The sequence below is a fragment of the Nannobrachium achirus genome (genome assembly GCF_963921795.1).
Source record: "Nannobrachium achirus genome assembly, chromosome: 22".
In the NCBI taxonomy this organism is placed as follows: Eukaryota; Metazoa; Chordata; class Actinopteri; order Myctophiformes; family Myctophidae; genus Nannobrachium; species Nannobrachium achirus.
In genome coordinates this window covers 8,177,074-8,192,666 of record NC_137829.1, presented here as the reverse complement: position 1 = coordinate 8,192,666, position 15,593 = coordinate 8,177,074, and the positions used below count along the sequence as shown (strand labels likewise).

The following is a 15,593-nucleotide window of genomic DNA, read 5'->3' as shown; positions in this document are numbered from 1 at the left end:
TTAGAAGGCAGCCAGGTTGTTCACAGCAGGAGACTGCAGTTCAGGGAGGAGAGAGATGTTCATCAGCTGGCTCCCGGAGTACTTTCTCTTGACTACCAGATACTCTGTTTTCCCCTGGTTGACGGCCACTACATTCTTGGCAATGTGTTGCATGATTGGCTTTAGGTGAGCCTCGTCATATGTGGTGTAGTGCTGCTCTGCAGGAGTCCATGACCGGCCATCCAGCAGCAGCTGGGAGAGGCACAGGGAAGCAGCAGCGATCTCAGACGGCCGGTAGTGAACCATGTCGTAGTCCAGGAGTGTCAGCTCCATCAGATAGTTGGCCAGCGTGTGCATCTTCATAGTAGAGCTTGCAGCCTTGGAAGCTCTCCTGAGGAAGTCCAAGGGCAGCGGACGCCCCAGCTCAAAGTTGAGGGACCTCAGCATCACCCGCTCCATCTGCCTGATCTCATCGGCTGTGTAGTTGTCTGTGATGTTGGCAAAGTCCCGGACCCCTGGTGTGTCTCCGCCCCACAACTTCTCCTCGTACTTTGTGGCCAGCAGCATGGCAGTGATACCAACCAGCTGGAGCTTCTTTCGTGAAACCGGCTGAACTTGCAGAAAACGGTCGAGGATGGCAACTGTCAGATACAGCGTCTCCTGGAGCAGCTGGAATCTAGTAGAACGAAGCAGGATCAGCCAGCCGATTAGGAGAGCTCTCATGTGTGGCGTTATGTCGCTGCCCTTCAAATACCCGGGCCGCACAGCCTGCTGTACCTCTAGATCCAGTAGATGTGCATATATGTCTTTGACATATTCAGAACATTGCTCAGGCATGTCCGAGTCCCCTGCATCAATGTCCTCTATTGTGAGGAGTGGCTCAGGGATGGAGACATCTGCAGCTTGTTCTGGAACAGTGGAGGGAGCGACTTGAGGAGGGGCCTCAACTCTGTCCGGCTGTGACAGGGTAACAACGGATACTTTGGGGTTCTGGCTCAAAATCGTCTTGGCGGAAGGATTGGTCATTCCAGTCGTTCTGGACTTCAGGATTGCAGCCCTCAGCGGCTTCCTGTCATTCACCAGGAGCTCTGCAGTGTTGTCATCTCCGGTGTGTGTGTCTACGTAGGTCCTAGGTGAGCCTTGGACTGGCTCCCACTGTGTCAGCTTGGTCTCCACCAGTTTCATTGCTGCCAGCCTCATCCTTCTCTCTCTGACCCTGTCCCCAACCCCCGGGAGGACACTGGAGAGGTCCACGCTTCTGATTTGGTCCACACAATCGCCAATGGCCATTTGTAGCTTTGCGACATCATCCACTGTTTTTTCCTTGTTGTTGGCATTGTAGGAAAGCTCTGCAAGTGCAGACATTGTTGGGTTCTCCATCATAATGCTTAACTACACAGAAGTCGATAAATCCGTTGAATTGTGAAAGCAACTGATGATAAGAGGCAGGCAACTGATGTTGAGAGGCAGTGATGATCGATTGATGTTGTGTCCTCAACGCTCCAACACTTAATGACACGCAGTTTCAAACGCAAACGCTTAAATAACCGCTCCCCGCCTCCAATTGGCTGACGGCCCGCACGTGCGGGCGGAACGCGCGCCGCTCATTGGTCGCCGGGCCGGGCTGCGTTGCGTCGTGACCCCCTTCCAGCCTCTGATTGGGCAGCGTCCGTTTCCATGGCAACAGTGACGCTGGCAGTTTGTTTATTTTGTCTCGTGCACGGTAGTCTCGCCGACTCTCGCGTGGACCGACTTGATGGGGCAGTGTACGTTTCCGTGGCAACAGTGACGCTGGCAGTTTGTTTACTACAAGCTCACAGCGCGTTTATTATTATTATATATTTCAAAGTGGTTTCACCCTGGGCTGGAACCCCCTCGGGGACCCCCGGGGGTCCCCAGTCAGACTCCACTTTGAGAGAGAACCACTTGTACAACCGCGCACACCCGGAAACGGAAATCCTCTTACAAACACGGAAAAACAAACAGACGTGTAGAATGTAGAGACGCAAGCAGCGTTCTTTTTACAATCAGAAATTCGTACGTGACAACAATAATGGACATCAAAGAAGAAAAAGTCCATAGCTGGATATCAGGAAAACAAGAATCCAGCCAGGTGAAGAACGACGCTTTGTATCTCTCCGCGGCTCCGTCCTCATCTACCAGGTCCAAGAACGCTTTGCTTTCCAAAAGTAAAACAAAGAATAACACGCGAGAAGAAAGTGGCGAAAAAAGGTAACTGTCATCAGAGAGAGAGACAACCCTCCCCATTCTGGAGAAGTTTATAGGCATTTGATTTGTCCCCCGGTGGTAAAGTTTACTAATGTATCCCCCATCCAGATGTAACAGGTCAGGTGGGCACTATAGGACATCTGGGCACCACTGACATCTGGGATTCTGGGCACGTAAAATTGCCTATTTTGTCCAAAATTGAAGTAAAAGATTCGACAATAAAGGTCTGTAGACCTTAATTGTTTAATGTTTAAGCATGTATTGATTGATTGATGTCTTTATTATAAGTTTGCATGGGAAAAGGTACAGTTTCATGACGACAGTTCACTAAGGTGAACTAAAAGGATACCTAAAAAAAGCTTTTGGGCTTGTTTCAATTGGGGTACTTTTTAAACTCGTATAACATAGAATTGCAGACACATACTTTGTTTTACGTAAGACCATTTTTTAACATTTAGGACAAAATTGCCAATTTGTAGGTCGAGGTGCCCAGATTTCCCTAGTGCCCATCTCACCTGACCTGTTACCCCCTGCCCAGATGTGTTCTCTCGTTGGTTTGAGGTGGTTAAGCTTGACATGGGTTAATGTCATTAATCCATAACCACATCAAACTCATTAACTTAATGGGTTTGGTGTGGTTTTCTCTAGAGCCCAACATATAACTAACAGTTATATGGCAGATTTATCTGCCATTATTTGGCTTTCTTTGATAACATCACTATAGCAGTCATAGGTCCCAATGTTTTGTGACTTGTCTTTCACCAGGTGTCCCTACCTCTGTGAAGTTAACTTGGCACCCCATATGATGGAAACAAATGGTGTCATTCTTTAGTGCTGGATTTGTGCTGAATTGTGCCGTACATTTTATAATTTGTGCTGGTATCATTATTGAGATATTCCACACAACACCACTGTACTGCTCCTATGTTCTACAATGAAATACTGCCCTCTGTAGGGCAATCACTAATTCACTATAGTGCTGCTAAATCTGCTAATTCATAACCATATCAATATTTATATATAATATATAAAAACACAATTGATGATTTCAACTGCACAAATTAGAGGACATCCAGCACTAAAGAATGAGACAATTTTTCCCGATTTGGAGCCAAAAAATTGGGGGTGCAAGCCTCTGCAAAACTATAACTTAGAATATCTCAAAAATGATACCAGCACAAATTATAAAATGTACGGCACAATTCAGCACAAATCCAGCACTAAACAATGACACCATTTTTATATATTATGTTTTCAACATATGGGGTGCCAACTTCACGGAGGTGGTGTCCCTCCTTATCAGAAAATATCTATTCTGTAGATCATCTACAAGCTCACATGTGACCCCTTGATACTTGTGAGCTTGTAGATCAGATCGGGTCTAAGTGGTGGTTAAATAAAATAAAGTTCAGTTTATGTGTTTTCTTATGTACGTAAAACGTATTTGTTTTTAGTTTTTATTTGTATTAATGTGTTTGCTTACAAGTAAAATGTTCTTAATTAGAAACTTTAATCAAATCTTAAGTTTCTCAAATTGATTTCAAGATTTTGCACTTCTTGACAAAGATATTGGTCAAAACATTGGCAATCGGACTCTCCAAAATTGGGATTAGTCAGGCTCTAATAACGTCTAAGGTATTGATGAAGGAGGTATGTCCATCACTGGTCAGAAATGTGGTGGATAGATACACTAGCAGCTTTATTGACTTATCGTTATGTCCTTTCCTCCTTAGTTGTTGCTAACACTGAATCAATTCACACCAGCAGCGGTATTCCACTTGCACGTCGTGAGAAAAAAAAGGTTCAATCCAAAAAAACTATGGTGCAGCCGCTGCTTTCCTCACTGCAGCAGTGCGGCGAGACAGAGTGGTCGCAATAATAAGTGTGCTGAGCTATGCAATAGGGATGGACAAAATATTGACATTTTATCGATATCGTGATTATGATACTGATTATAATTACATCTAACGATGCTTCTCCTCCATTCACGTTTGGTGAATGTAGCCTTGGCCAGGAAAATGTGATGTCTTCAGGTGGTAACCATCGATCATAGGTGGTGTTTCGACCCGCAAACCACAACACCCTCCTGATGGCCGGGTCGGCAGTGGTGGCCAAATCACTGCCCATCTCCTCCTCCTGACCAAGGCTAAACTCCCCTCTCCTGCTCTATTTATTTTTTCCCAACAAGAGGCTTCTCTGGTGAGGTATTGGGTGGGTCCCTCCTGAGGTCTTGAGGTGACACATATTGTCACTGATTTGGAATATTGTGATATGGCTCACAAGTCACAACAAACGTTTCTCTGTGGGTTTGTGTCTATTTACAGTTCCAGAACTGACAGATTACGGGAGACCAGACAGAAATTCCACTGTACCTTTCAAGAATGCAAAGCAGTGTACACCAGAAAAACCCACCTAAACATACACTTGAGGAGACATTCAGGTCTGCAGCTTTGACTTTGTGTACAGTGCCTATGTATACACAACAGCCTAGTAATACATTGTCTACAAGGCCTAGCAAAATAATTAGTTGGGTTCCGGTAGGCGACCGACCCTATTAAATACGTGCGACCCAGATGATTTTATTGGCATTTGGAGTGAAAAAAAAAAAAAAAAAAAAATTAAGTCAAAATCCGACCGAGTCGATCAAAAACGTCTTACAAAAAATATATTTGGTGCGACCACACTCGCGAAGTCAGGACCTGTCCCCGGTTCCCGAGGCTAAACTAATGTGAGTTTACGTGACAACGTGTATTCCTCCAAACACACACAGACACACACGCGCACACACAATCGGGGGACAGACTGTGTGGCGCTCAGTCAACAAGTGGCAGCGATGCTAACAACATTAGCAGCTCAGACACCAGTACAGCTCAGCCCTGCACAGCCACAGAGAGACGTGATATGGAGACTAAACATTTATGACAGCGTGGCATTCCTCTGAAAGACTGCGCGGCAACAGTGCTTGTGTTGCGGACCCCCATGTGTCTCTCTGCCTGGGTTACGGTGCGTCTGCGACTATCACTGCTCGCTCGCTCGACAAGCTGTGTTCCTTTGTCAAATCTAAGCTGGAAAATCTAACACTTCCGGTGGCCGATCTCTTCAGAATAAGATATGTTGCCTAGCAGCAATAAGACTTCCAGATGGTGGTCGATTTCGTAATGCAATTATACTTCCAGACGGTGGTCGACTTCTTAATCTCTTCAGAATAAGAGAAGACATTGAAATATGTTTTCATTTGTATAATTCATTAAAACTGTAAATTAAACATTAAAATGTAATTCAAAATTGCTGTTTTAAATGAATAATTAAAACTGTAAAAAAAAAAAAAAAAAAAGAAAACTACCTACCCATCCTTCCCATGAGGAAATAAAATAAAATTCCTTGCTACCCATCATGCCCACAAAAAAATAAAAATAAAAAATAAAATAAAATAAATTCCCTACCTACTCAGCCCTAAAATGACAGCCTACCGGAACCCAACAATTTATTTTGCTAGGCCCAATCTGCAGCATTTTGGGCATTTAGCAGACATTCTTATCCACAGCAACTTGTCATTCAGCAAAGACCATCATAATGTGACTTACGCGTCTTGTCTGTCTATATGCTTTTAGGTTACAAGCCATACAAATGCAACTGGGCCGGCTGCACGTGGAGCTTCACGCGCTCTGATGAGCTGAAGCGGCACTACAGGAAACACACAGGCGTCAAGCCCTTCCAGTGTGAAGCCCCAGACTGTGAACGCAGCTTCACCAGGTCTGACCACTTGACCAAGCACATGCGGAGAAGACATCCTGAGCAACTGTATGTGGGCCAGATGGAAGGATAGACAAATTAAGAGAGATGTCACAGTCAAACACAAAGGTTGACCTGACATTCTATGTGAGGATGGGGGCTAAGACCGACGTTCAAATATTTGTTATAAAAAACAAATAAAAGGCTGTTATTGAAAGTTTTACAGAGATGGGAAATGCATCACTTCAAGTGATGTGCTGCGATGAACATGCAACGATCTTCACTGTGACATGAAACCTATATTTAAAAATATATATCTATTCAGTACTTACCACTCAGACTTAATATAGCCTGAACTAAGCACTGACTAATGCTTTTGTTAGCACACAATTCCAAGATCACTCTGTCTGGGATCTGCGGACAGCCTGAGATGGGTGTAACTATGTGTAGCTTGCAGTTTGCAGAGGCCAGCTGCTGTGCAAGGTTACAGAGGGCCTAGGGCCACACAAGAGAGATTAGTAGGTTATTGTATTTTTTAAATTAAAAACTAATTTTCACATTCAAACATTTTGTTTATTTTTTATATTGAAATATAGGTTTGACTATCGAATATCAGTCGATAGCTCTAGTTCTCATTCATCTAGCAAATTGCAAATGCTTTGGCACGTACCGTACATGCAAATGTTGCACAATTGTCTACTATTTCCTGCATTAAAACAAAATGCATTATAATGGTTCTCTGTTGAAAAGTCTTACCCTCCAAAACATTTAAAGCATTTGTTCATTGCGCAAATGGTTCAGTTATTATAATCTGTAATGCATTTTATTGTATTTGACAAAATCCATTTTCATTAATATTACTCTTTTTGTTTGTGTCCTGAATTACTTAATTGCTCTCAGGTGAGTATTGGCTTTCTAATGAAGGTGAATGTGTGAAGAGCCAGGAGTTGAAAGACTGCACTGTAACTCCATACTGTACAGTGCTGCATTTACAGTTCTGCCTAAGGGGTGCTTCCTATGTTTATGTTGCTTAATCATTTCTTTGCTTTGTGCTATACAGTACTGTTAAACAAAACAAAAGTCTTGAAATAAAACCTTTATATAATCAAAACCTAGTTACTAGTTATAATTTGTTTTTAAGTTAATTTATGGATTGGTTTGGCAAATATCAGTTTCTGTCATTTTTAGTCCAATCCTATCAGTGAGAAAGCTATAGGAGAGATGAATATAACATGTCAAGACCAAAACAAACGGTCACTTGGACCGTTCTGTGGACATTTAACGTGTACATCCCAGACAGATCAAGTTGCTTGATTCAATATGTGATATTCATTTTTATCAGACATGCCCCTATATAAGGCTATTGAACTTAACTAGGCCTATGGTAGGTAGGTAGACTCATTGCAAGAAAATCCCAGGCTCATCTACTGGGACTGCTGCAGTTTCTGAGCCCGTTTGGCATCACCAACCATAAAATACCCTTAAATCTCCACTTTCTCAATTTCTGATGCTCAGTTTGAACTGCAGCAGATCCCGGTCGGAGAAATGGTGGAGCGGCAGGAAAGGCCTAGACCTAGACTATGTTATTGTTTGGTTTTGGTTTTGCAAAACCAAACAAATTCACAAACAATATTCAGTGCTGCCTGCATGTTGTATTCTGCCTCCTTGTGGGCCAGCATTGTAACCAGCAGAGGGCATCATCTCCCCATACATGAGTCCCAGGCTGCAGTTTGATCTGAGGCACCTGAGGATGGGACAGTGATTTGACTTGGGGTGAATATAAAAAGGGAGGGGGAATTGTGCCTTGCATTCCAAGGCAAGGCCAGCGAACGAATCCATCCGATAAGAGTCAGACTCAGACCGTATAAACCAATAAAGCATCGAAGACGAGCAGCTATGTCACGGGTTCGGACCAAGTGGGCAACAACAACACCAGAACGAGCCGAGGTTAGCTACACAACACGATGCACCTGTGTCAAATCAAATGCCAAAAGTGAAGTGTACAATTTGTATGCAACTAGTGTTGTACTTGTACAAATTACCGTAGGAAGTAGGAACAGTGTATTATAATATATATAGCTGTTTTAGCTGAAGTTAGCATGGTCCCTGGCTGGGACCCATAATAGCAAGACGTATTTGGACCAGCCTACTTCTTACTTCATTCACAGGTGTTATCCATGACTGATACTAATTAAGGCTCTGTTCCATTGAGAATTGTGTCAAACAATAAAAAGAAGATGACACACTTGACATTATTCACTCTCAAATGATCATGCTACTGCTGCATTAGCATGTTAATTCTGCATCTCCAATGCTGGCCTCAAACTCACAACCTAAGGGCAAGCCATAAAGTCTTGAACGTTGAACCACTAAAGTAGACATCAGGAAATTACCAGAGTTGCATAATTTAAACAACAAAAACTAATAAACAAATATAAAATATATGATTATCAAGACAATTCAGATAATTTTGTACTTCTAGACATTGGCCTATAGAGATGTCTGTAATTTATGTTTAAATATTGATTACTTCATAATTGATTGGCTAAAGATGCACTGTAGTAGTGAGTTTTGTGTCAACCAAGCAAAACTTGTGGGAGGACTTAAAGGAGGACTTCACCACTTTTCAACCTATCTTCATATAATTGGTCCTCACTAATGTTCATGATAAAATAGCATAATTTATGTCTCAGAGGAGGGCTGTGGGCAGGTCAGAAACCCATTGTCTTGTGACGTCATCGATAGGGAATCCAAGCTAATAGAAAATGCAGGCTTTCTATTCCTGAAAAGTTGCAATGTTAAAGAAGCCATTCTCACAATAATAAAAATCTTTTTTTGTTATTTTATTATGAACATTAGTGAGGACCTATTATATGAAGATGTTTAAAAAGTGGCAAAATCATCCTTTAAGCTCAAAACCAATTCAATTGGGCCTCCATTTAGTCTTCAACAGGGGGTCCTCAGAGTTAGGGTTAGGGTCTGGTCAAGTTGACAAAATATTGAGGGGGGTTCCCTGCTTCATCTCCCTCTCAGCTAAGGGGTCCTTGGTCTGAAAATTGTTCAAGACCCCTGGCATATATATATATATATATATATATATATATATATATATATCATAATTGCGGAGTCAATAAAGTAATCATGAAGACATGCGCCTCTCCTGCTGGATATCTGTGTTCATTCTCAGAGCTTTTCCAGTGAAAATCCTGCCTTTCCTCATCGTTCACCTGGACACACACACACGCGAGGGCACATGCACGCACGCACACACGCGCGCGCACACACACACACACACACACACACACACACACACACACACACACACACACACACACACACACACACACACACCTATGAATAGTTTATTTTGCAGACACATTTGCCATTACATTTCCTATTTACTTGCAACATGTTATGTTGTTATATGATCAATGTTATTGTGTGAGACCCTATTAAGTGTTTCCTGTACTTTGCTAATGAGAGTTCCAGACAGAGAGTAACCCGTATAATACAGTACTGCTAAATGCAGCTTTTGGACCTAAGCCAGTACATAATAATGTTTAACTATTTGATAATAGTACCTTGGAACGTGCGCACGCACGCACACATGCACGCGTGCGCACACATGCACGCGTGCGCGCACACACACACACACACACACACACACACACACACACACACACACACACACACACACACACACACACACACATGCAGAGCTTCATATTTGAATAGAATATAACTTAGTGTACATAGTGTAATAGTGTAAAATGTTAATTTGGGGCTCTTCATTACAAATGGGTATTATCTTTACAAATAATCTTGAGAAATCAAATATAATATATTTTATATGAAAGTTATTATCATCCAAAATCACAGACACAATTACCAAATCTGACCTCCACTGTTTGATGTAAGCCAATGTAGCCTTATCAAGTTATGCCATTGCTTCAAACACAGCATCCTCCAATACATTTTCACATGCCGTTTATGCTACCCATTAATACTTTTGCATTAAAGGTAGGGTAAGTGATATTACTTTGTTAAGTGTTTACATTCTGATATTACTCCTTTCTATAAAGTTGTGGTTCAGTAACAACTCTCCTGCTCTTTAGTAAACAGAAAATGCTTTTTTAGGTCCGGATACCTAGTTTATCCAACCAGGAGAACTATCACTAAAGAATTGAAATTGGAAGGGATGGCACTAAGAAATGAGTAGACAAATATTGGTTGGAATAGTGATAAAATTGAAGCTGATAAATGGGTACCTTTTCCTGATTGACTGAAGGTTTTCTAGTCAACTGAACTGTTTTATGAAAGAACTGGAGAGACAGGGAGGCGGTTGTTACTACAGTTTGTGAGACTGCAGAGCTGTCGGTCTGATGTGCTGGTGAGCAACACGGGGGCCCCTCAAGGAACTGTGCTCTCACCCTTCCTGTTCACTCTCTATACATCAGACTTCCGCTTCAATTCCAAGACCTGTCATCTGCATAAGTTCTCAGATGATACCGTGGTGGTCAGCAAGATCTCGGGTGACAACACGGCTGAGCATGATGGTGTGGTTAGGGACTTTGTGCAGTGGAGCGAGGCTAACCATCTCAGGCTCAACGCTAGCAAGACCAAGGAGATGGTGGTGGACTTCCGTACTTCCAAGAGAGTCCCCCCGGTGCCAAGCACCATTAACGGAGAGGTGGTTGAGCTTGTGTATAACTACAAATTCCTCTGAGTACACCTGAATAGTTCATTGGACTGGTCGGACAACGCGCAGGCGATTAACAGCAAGGGGAAAAGCAGGCTGATCCTCCTGAGAAGACTGAGATCGTTTGGTGTGTGCAATAGGATTTTACAGATGTTCTACCAGTCTGTCATGGCAAGTGTCCTCTTTTTTGGTATAACATGCTGGGGTGGCAACAACAGAGCGGGTGACACGTTTAACCTAAACAGACTGGTGAGGAAAGCAGGCTCTGTCGTTGGGTCCTCTCTGCAGGGGGTGGAGGAAGTAACCAGGGTGCGAACAGCGAGGAAGCTAGATTCCATCTTGGAGAACTTCTCCCACCCCCTCCATCTGGAGATCACCAGTTACTGGAGTAAGAGAGGAAACAACCGCTTTGCCTACCCAGGACGGAGATGTGAGAGACTAGGAAAATCTTTTGTACCGGCTGCCCTTAAGCTGTACAACGAGACACATAACGGACGATTGAAAAGGACTTCTTTCCTAACTTAGACTGACGGAACTATTGCTGTATTGACTTTGACCCCTAAGGACCTTCCAGGGAGAGTGCTCATGTGCGTCTTGCGGTGACACGCTTCCTAGTTTCTTCTTCTGAGCTGTTTTTTTTTTTTTTTTGGCACTGATTTTTGACATTGCACTATTAGGTTGTGTTGGTAGTTTCTGAGTATTTTGCTTTGTTTAACAATGACAGTGAGATACTTGTTGCACTAACTAGCATTGACTGCTACGGTCTCTTTTTGTAAGACACTTTATGTATATATACACTTATATATTATTCGCCCCCTCTATTGATGCACCTTCTCTTTATCCTCTTATCTATATTTTTTCTTACTTCTCTGTAACTTTGTAAATAACTGTATACTGCTGTGCTACAACTGGACAACTGAATTTCCCCCTTGGGATAATAAAGGTATCTATCTATCTACTGAACAAACACAATCAGAATATAGTGCTTTAACCTTTTAACAAAACAAACTTTTGTTTTAATCCAAAAATATCACTTGCCCTACCTTAAGTCACTCCATATTAAAAGATGTTTCAGATACAGAAGACTAATTCCATTGAAGACGAGGAGTCTTCTCCTGAATTTACTGTGGCCTGACATTGGCATTTTTATGTGTAACGTGCTGTACAGGAACATACTCGTTCATGTATGAAAAGTGAGAGTGTGAATTATATTGAGAAAATGTAACTCTTACCGTAAAAGGAATTGTGATATTGCTCAGCACTGCCTCAACAGAGATCCAGCTCATGGAATTCCACATCCGAAAAATAAATCTTCAGTCCTATAATAATTTATTTTGTCAATTTCCCCCTGCTTTTCTCCCAACAGTTTTTTAAATAATATCCAGTCAGTGTTTTGATCTTTTCTTTGTATTTTTTTCATATGGAGGAAGCCTTAAATTAAAGTAAGTTCAAACATAGTCATGTAATATATCAATATGAATGAAGGTTTATAAATTGCCTTTATACATAACAGCGGCATGGCTCTAGTTGTTTATGCTGTATGAGTGTGATGGGAACGGCATGTGGTTTTGGTGTCTGTCAGACATGTGCGTACTGTGATCACATTTGCAGGCATTCAGTAACCTAATCTTAGTATTAGGAAAGACATTTCAGATGATAGCTGCATACGGAACAGTTATGCACAATGTTCAGGTTACATTTGATCACCACAGCAGGGTAAAACAATAATTTGGTAGGTTGCAGGATGTTTAGTCTCTCCTTTAATAAATGAAGGTATCTAAATGTTTGTCAGAAACCTCTCACACAAATACTGTAGGCCTATAATAGTTTTTTGTTATACATGGTATACATTTTTTAATTAAGGCACAGCTAAGTTTATGAAATGATATTTACAATTTAGTAGGGGGGAGGGGGGGGGTCGTGGAAGGATTTATATTTTCTATTTTCGGCATGTAATCCATACTGGACTGGCTGTTAGTTTGACAGAAATTAGAATGTTCCTATCAACTGTGAAAAGACTATGATGATTACCTGTCGTCCCTCTATCTGGATATTTTGTACATAATTGAGACCTAAGAGTGTTAGGTGATCATGAACCTTTAAAATCTCCACAGCTTTCCCTGTCATTATGACATGCTGAGACACATTTCCCTCTTGGTACTGCTGGGATGTTTTGATACGTTGCCATTTCTCTCTCTCTCTCTCTCTCTCTCTCTCTCTCTCTCTCTCTCTCTCTCTCTCTCTCTCTCTCTCTCTCTCTCTCTCTGAATTAAATGTTTTCATATCGGAACACATTTCGCTCTGGACATTACAAGACCAGGCTTATTTGAATGAATACAATTACATTTTAATCAATCTGTATGGTAGAGTATAACTAGCAAACATCTGTGGTCTCTTTACTCCAATCCGGTAGGGCATACTCATACTGGTTTACAAATGTCAATAAAGTTATTTGAAGTGGATAGTGTACCTTATTACTAGATGCGCCACCATCTTTACCAGTAAGACTCCCTAATCGGGAGATAAGCGACCGTCACCTCGCATACACAAACTTTAGAAGGCAATCATAGCCAATCAGGAGGGAATATGGGAAATGGGACTGATCCATTTTGATGACATGACTTTAGAGATACTTGATTTTAGGCCCAAATCTCTAGGAGCAGTGTCCAAAAAGGTATTTAGCAAAAATCGGCCTGATGGTGGCGCTAGAAGAGGGCCATGTGAGAAATCAGGGGCGGAGGTTGTGATTTGCCATCCAAGGAGTGTGTGTGCGAAGTTTGGCATCGATAGGGCCAAGTAAACGTGTAGGGGGAAAAGTGTGACGTGACTGACTGACGGAGGGACAGCCGGTGGAGCTTTTCATAGTAACTGCGGCCTAACGGTCGCAATTATACAGTAGATCGGACATCGTTACAGTTGCCTCTCTCCATTAGGAGAGAGACATAAAACTGATTATAGCTTTAAATTAAGTTGGACCAGATCACTATGTTCTGCTGTCTACAGAGTCTGCACACGTATGCGTATAGAATCTGATCAGCATCCCCAACTATTATTTAGGCTTATTACTCAGAATCTATTAGTAATTATTTAATTAACGTATATGTTTCCACCCTGGGGTGGTATTGTTGGTGTCTCTTACATGCATGTCTGAGTTCCCTGTTATTTCTTCTTTCGTGTATCATCATCCTTGATGATTGGTTGACAACATTTTATTTCACAAGATTTCTTGTTACTTAGGGGAGGCCATGGGGCTGGCTGTCGTCTTCTCCCCTTGCTGACGTCGGCTTAGGCAGGGTTTGAACCACTCACCTTCCGTATGAAGGGCATATGCACTAACCACTACACCAACGTCGCGCCCTCCCTGTTATTGAAACGCATGCATACTGTAACAACTGGCCTAGAGTGATTGTTATGCATTGAGTGTTCGTGTTCGCAGCGGGACAGCGATGTGTTATAGTGCAGGTGTGTGTACTGTATATAAAGTCAGGATAATGTATAAAGTCAATCGATTTGGCTCTATATTAGTACTTTAATTTGTAGGCATATATCATTTTTGGTGTTCTGTTTACTTGCTACTAGCCTGGTAAACCATCCCGGTCGTGTGAATTCAAAAGCTAACCTGATACAATGGGTAACGTTTTAATTTCCTTTACCTACACGACCGAGCAAGGCACGGTTTGTATCTCATCTAGCATGGCTCTGGATTGAGGCTATTTCAAGCAATTTTGCTATTTGTTTTCCTGTTGAGTTTAGCCAAATAAACATATTAACATTAAAACATAATATACAGTTCATTTTCAAAAACATCTCCCCTTTATGTTAGCACTTGAAAACAGCTTAAATGGGTTCCAATGTCTGGCAGATCACTGGTAGGGCTGGCCTTATCTCTGGTACAGACAGAGCATGAAGTACAGGTGGACAACTGGACCAGAGCTAGGCTTAGTATATAGCCTATGATAGCCTATAATATGATTTGATTTAGAATAGACTAGTAAGTTCTTTCATTAACAGTGATTTTTCACTGGTGTTGAGACAACTCACTGATTGAAAGAAAGATAGAAAAAAGTAACACAAATCATGTATTTTGAAATTCACTGTCAGTCAGGTTGTTGCATTAGCACATTGAATTAGGATCCAAATTGAGCTACTATACAATCTTGTGTAGCACTTTACATGAGTGTCAGATACAATGTCAATTTAAATAAAAAAGGTACTGCAATAACATTCAATAACATTCATTCAACACACATCTCAACCATAGAGTACTTGGTGATACCGTAGAGGAGACTGCAGTAGCGTTGAAATATGATACAACTTGTACAGTAGAATAATTAAAAGGGCATGTTTCAAATAATTATTAAAAAATTGTACACAAGCTAATAGAATGCATGACGACAAACAATATGGATATCTCAGCATGTTAATTATTCTCATATTCACATTACAAATTCATTTGGTCATAAATAGTTCAATATTTAATTTGACAACACCCAATAATTAGTGTATTTTATTTATCATCTTAAATGTCAAAAAGGGCAGTAAGCATACAATTACACATTTTCGTCTACAAAATAACAGCCAAAATGGCAACTTTTTTGTATACATAGAGACAATATTAAAAGGCACTTTGAAAAGGTTTAAGAATAAACAAATATTATTCTTGTACAATATGAAGGAAAGGAACTCAGTAGTAGTAGTGCTTAGACCTACAGCACAGAGGGACAGATAAAAGTATAGCTGGAGGGGTTCATAATGTACGCACAACATTCTGTTACACTGTTGATCATAATTCCTAGCTTTCATAACAGAGAAGAATGTTGAAATCTATATTCAGAACAAAATGTTGTACAATTGTGCCTTGTAGAAGTATGTGTAAAATCTATTGCTTCCTCCTCTTGTGCCCCTATGCCAAGGAGCTACAAACTCCAGTCTAGTTTAGACAAGAAAACTATAG

At 41.4% G+C, this 15,593-nt stretch overlaps 2 protein-coding genes across 2 annotated transcripts; one reads left to right on the top strand and one right to left on the bottom strand.

Moving 5' to 3' along the window:
• On the bottom strand, nucleotides 1-1,344 carry LOC308308183 (G2/mitotic-specific cyclin-B2-like; the record flags this gene model as incomplete). The annotated part of the gene is made up of 1 exon (XM_080753547.1): nucleotides 1-1,344. The coding sequence occupies one exon, from the start codon at nucleotides 1,342-1,344 to the stop codon at nucleotides 1-3; it is 1,344 nt and encodes a 447-aa protein (XP_080609673.1).
• A 631-nt stretch (nucleotides 1,345-1,975) lies between these two features.
• LOC308308044 (uncharacterized protein) lies at nucleotides 1,976-6,880 on the top strand. Its single transcript, XM_080753411.1, has 3 exons — nucleotides 1,976-2,211; nucleotides 4,533-4,648; nucleotides 5,820-6,880. Exons 1-3 carry the CDS (start codon nucleotides 2,033-2,035, stop codon nucleotides 6,032-6,034), a joined length of 510 nt encoding a protein of 169 aa, XP_080609537.1. The 5' UTR covers nucleotides 1,976-2,032; the 3' UTR covers nucleotides 6,035-6,880.
• Nucleotides 6,881-15,593: the final 8,713 nt, after the last annotated feature.

What these genes read in the sequence shown, in the direction of transcription:
- LOC308308044 (XM_080753411.1), top strand. Translation starts at nt 2,033, where the DNA reads ATGGACATCAAAGAAGAAAAAGTCCATAGCTGGATATCAGGAAAACAA. An exon ending in GAAGAAAGTGGCGAAAAAAG is followed by an intron (nt 2,212 to 4,532) that starts GTAACTGTCATC and finishes GTCTATTTACAG; the next exon opens with TTCCAGAACTGACAGATTAC. An exon ending in ACACTTGAGGAGACATTCAG is followed by an intron (nt 4,649 to 5,819) that starts GTCTGCAGCTTT and finishes ATATGCTTTTAG; the next exon opens with GTTACAAGCCATACAAATGC.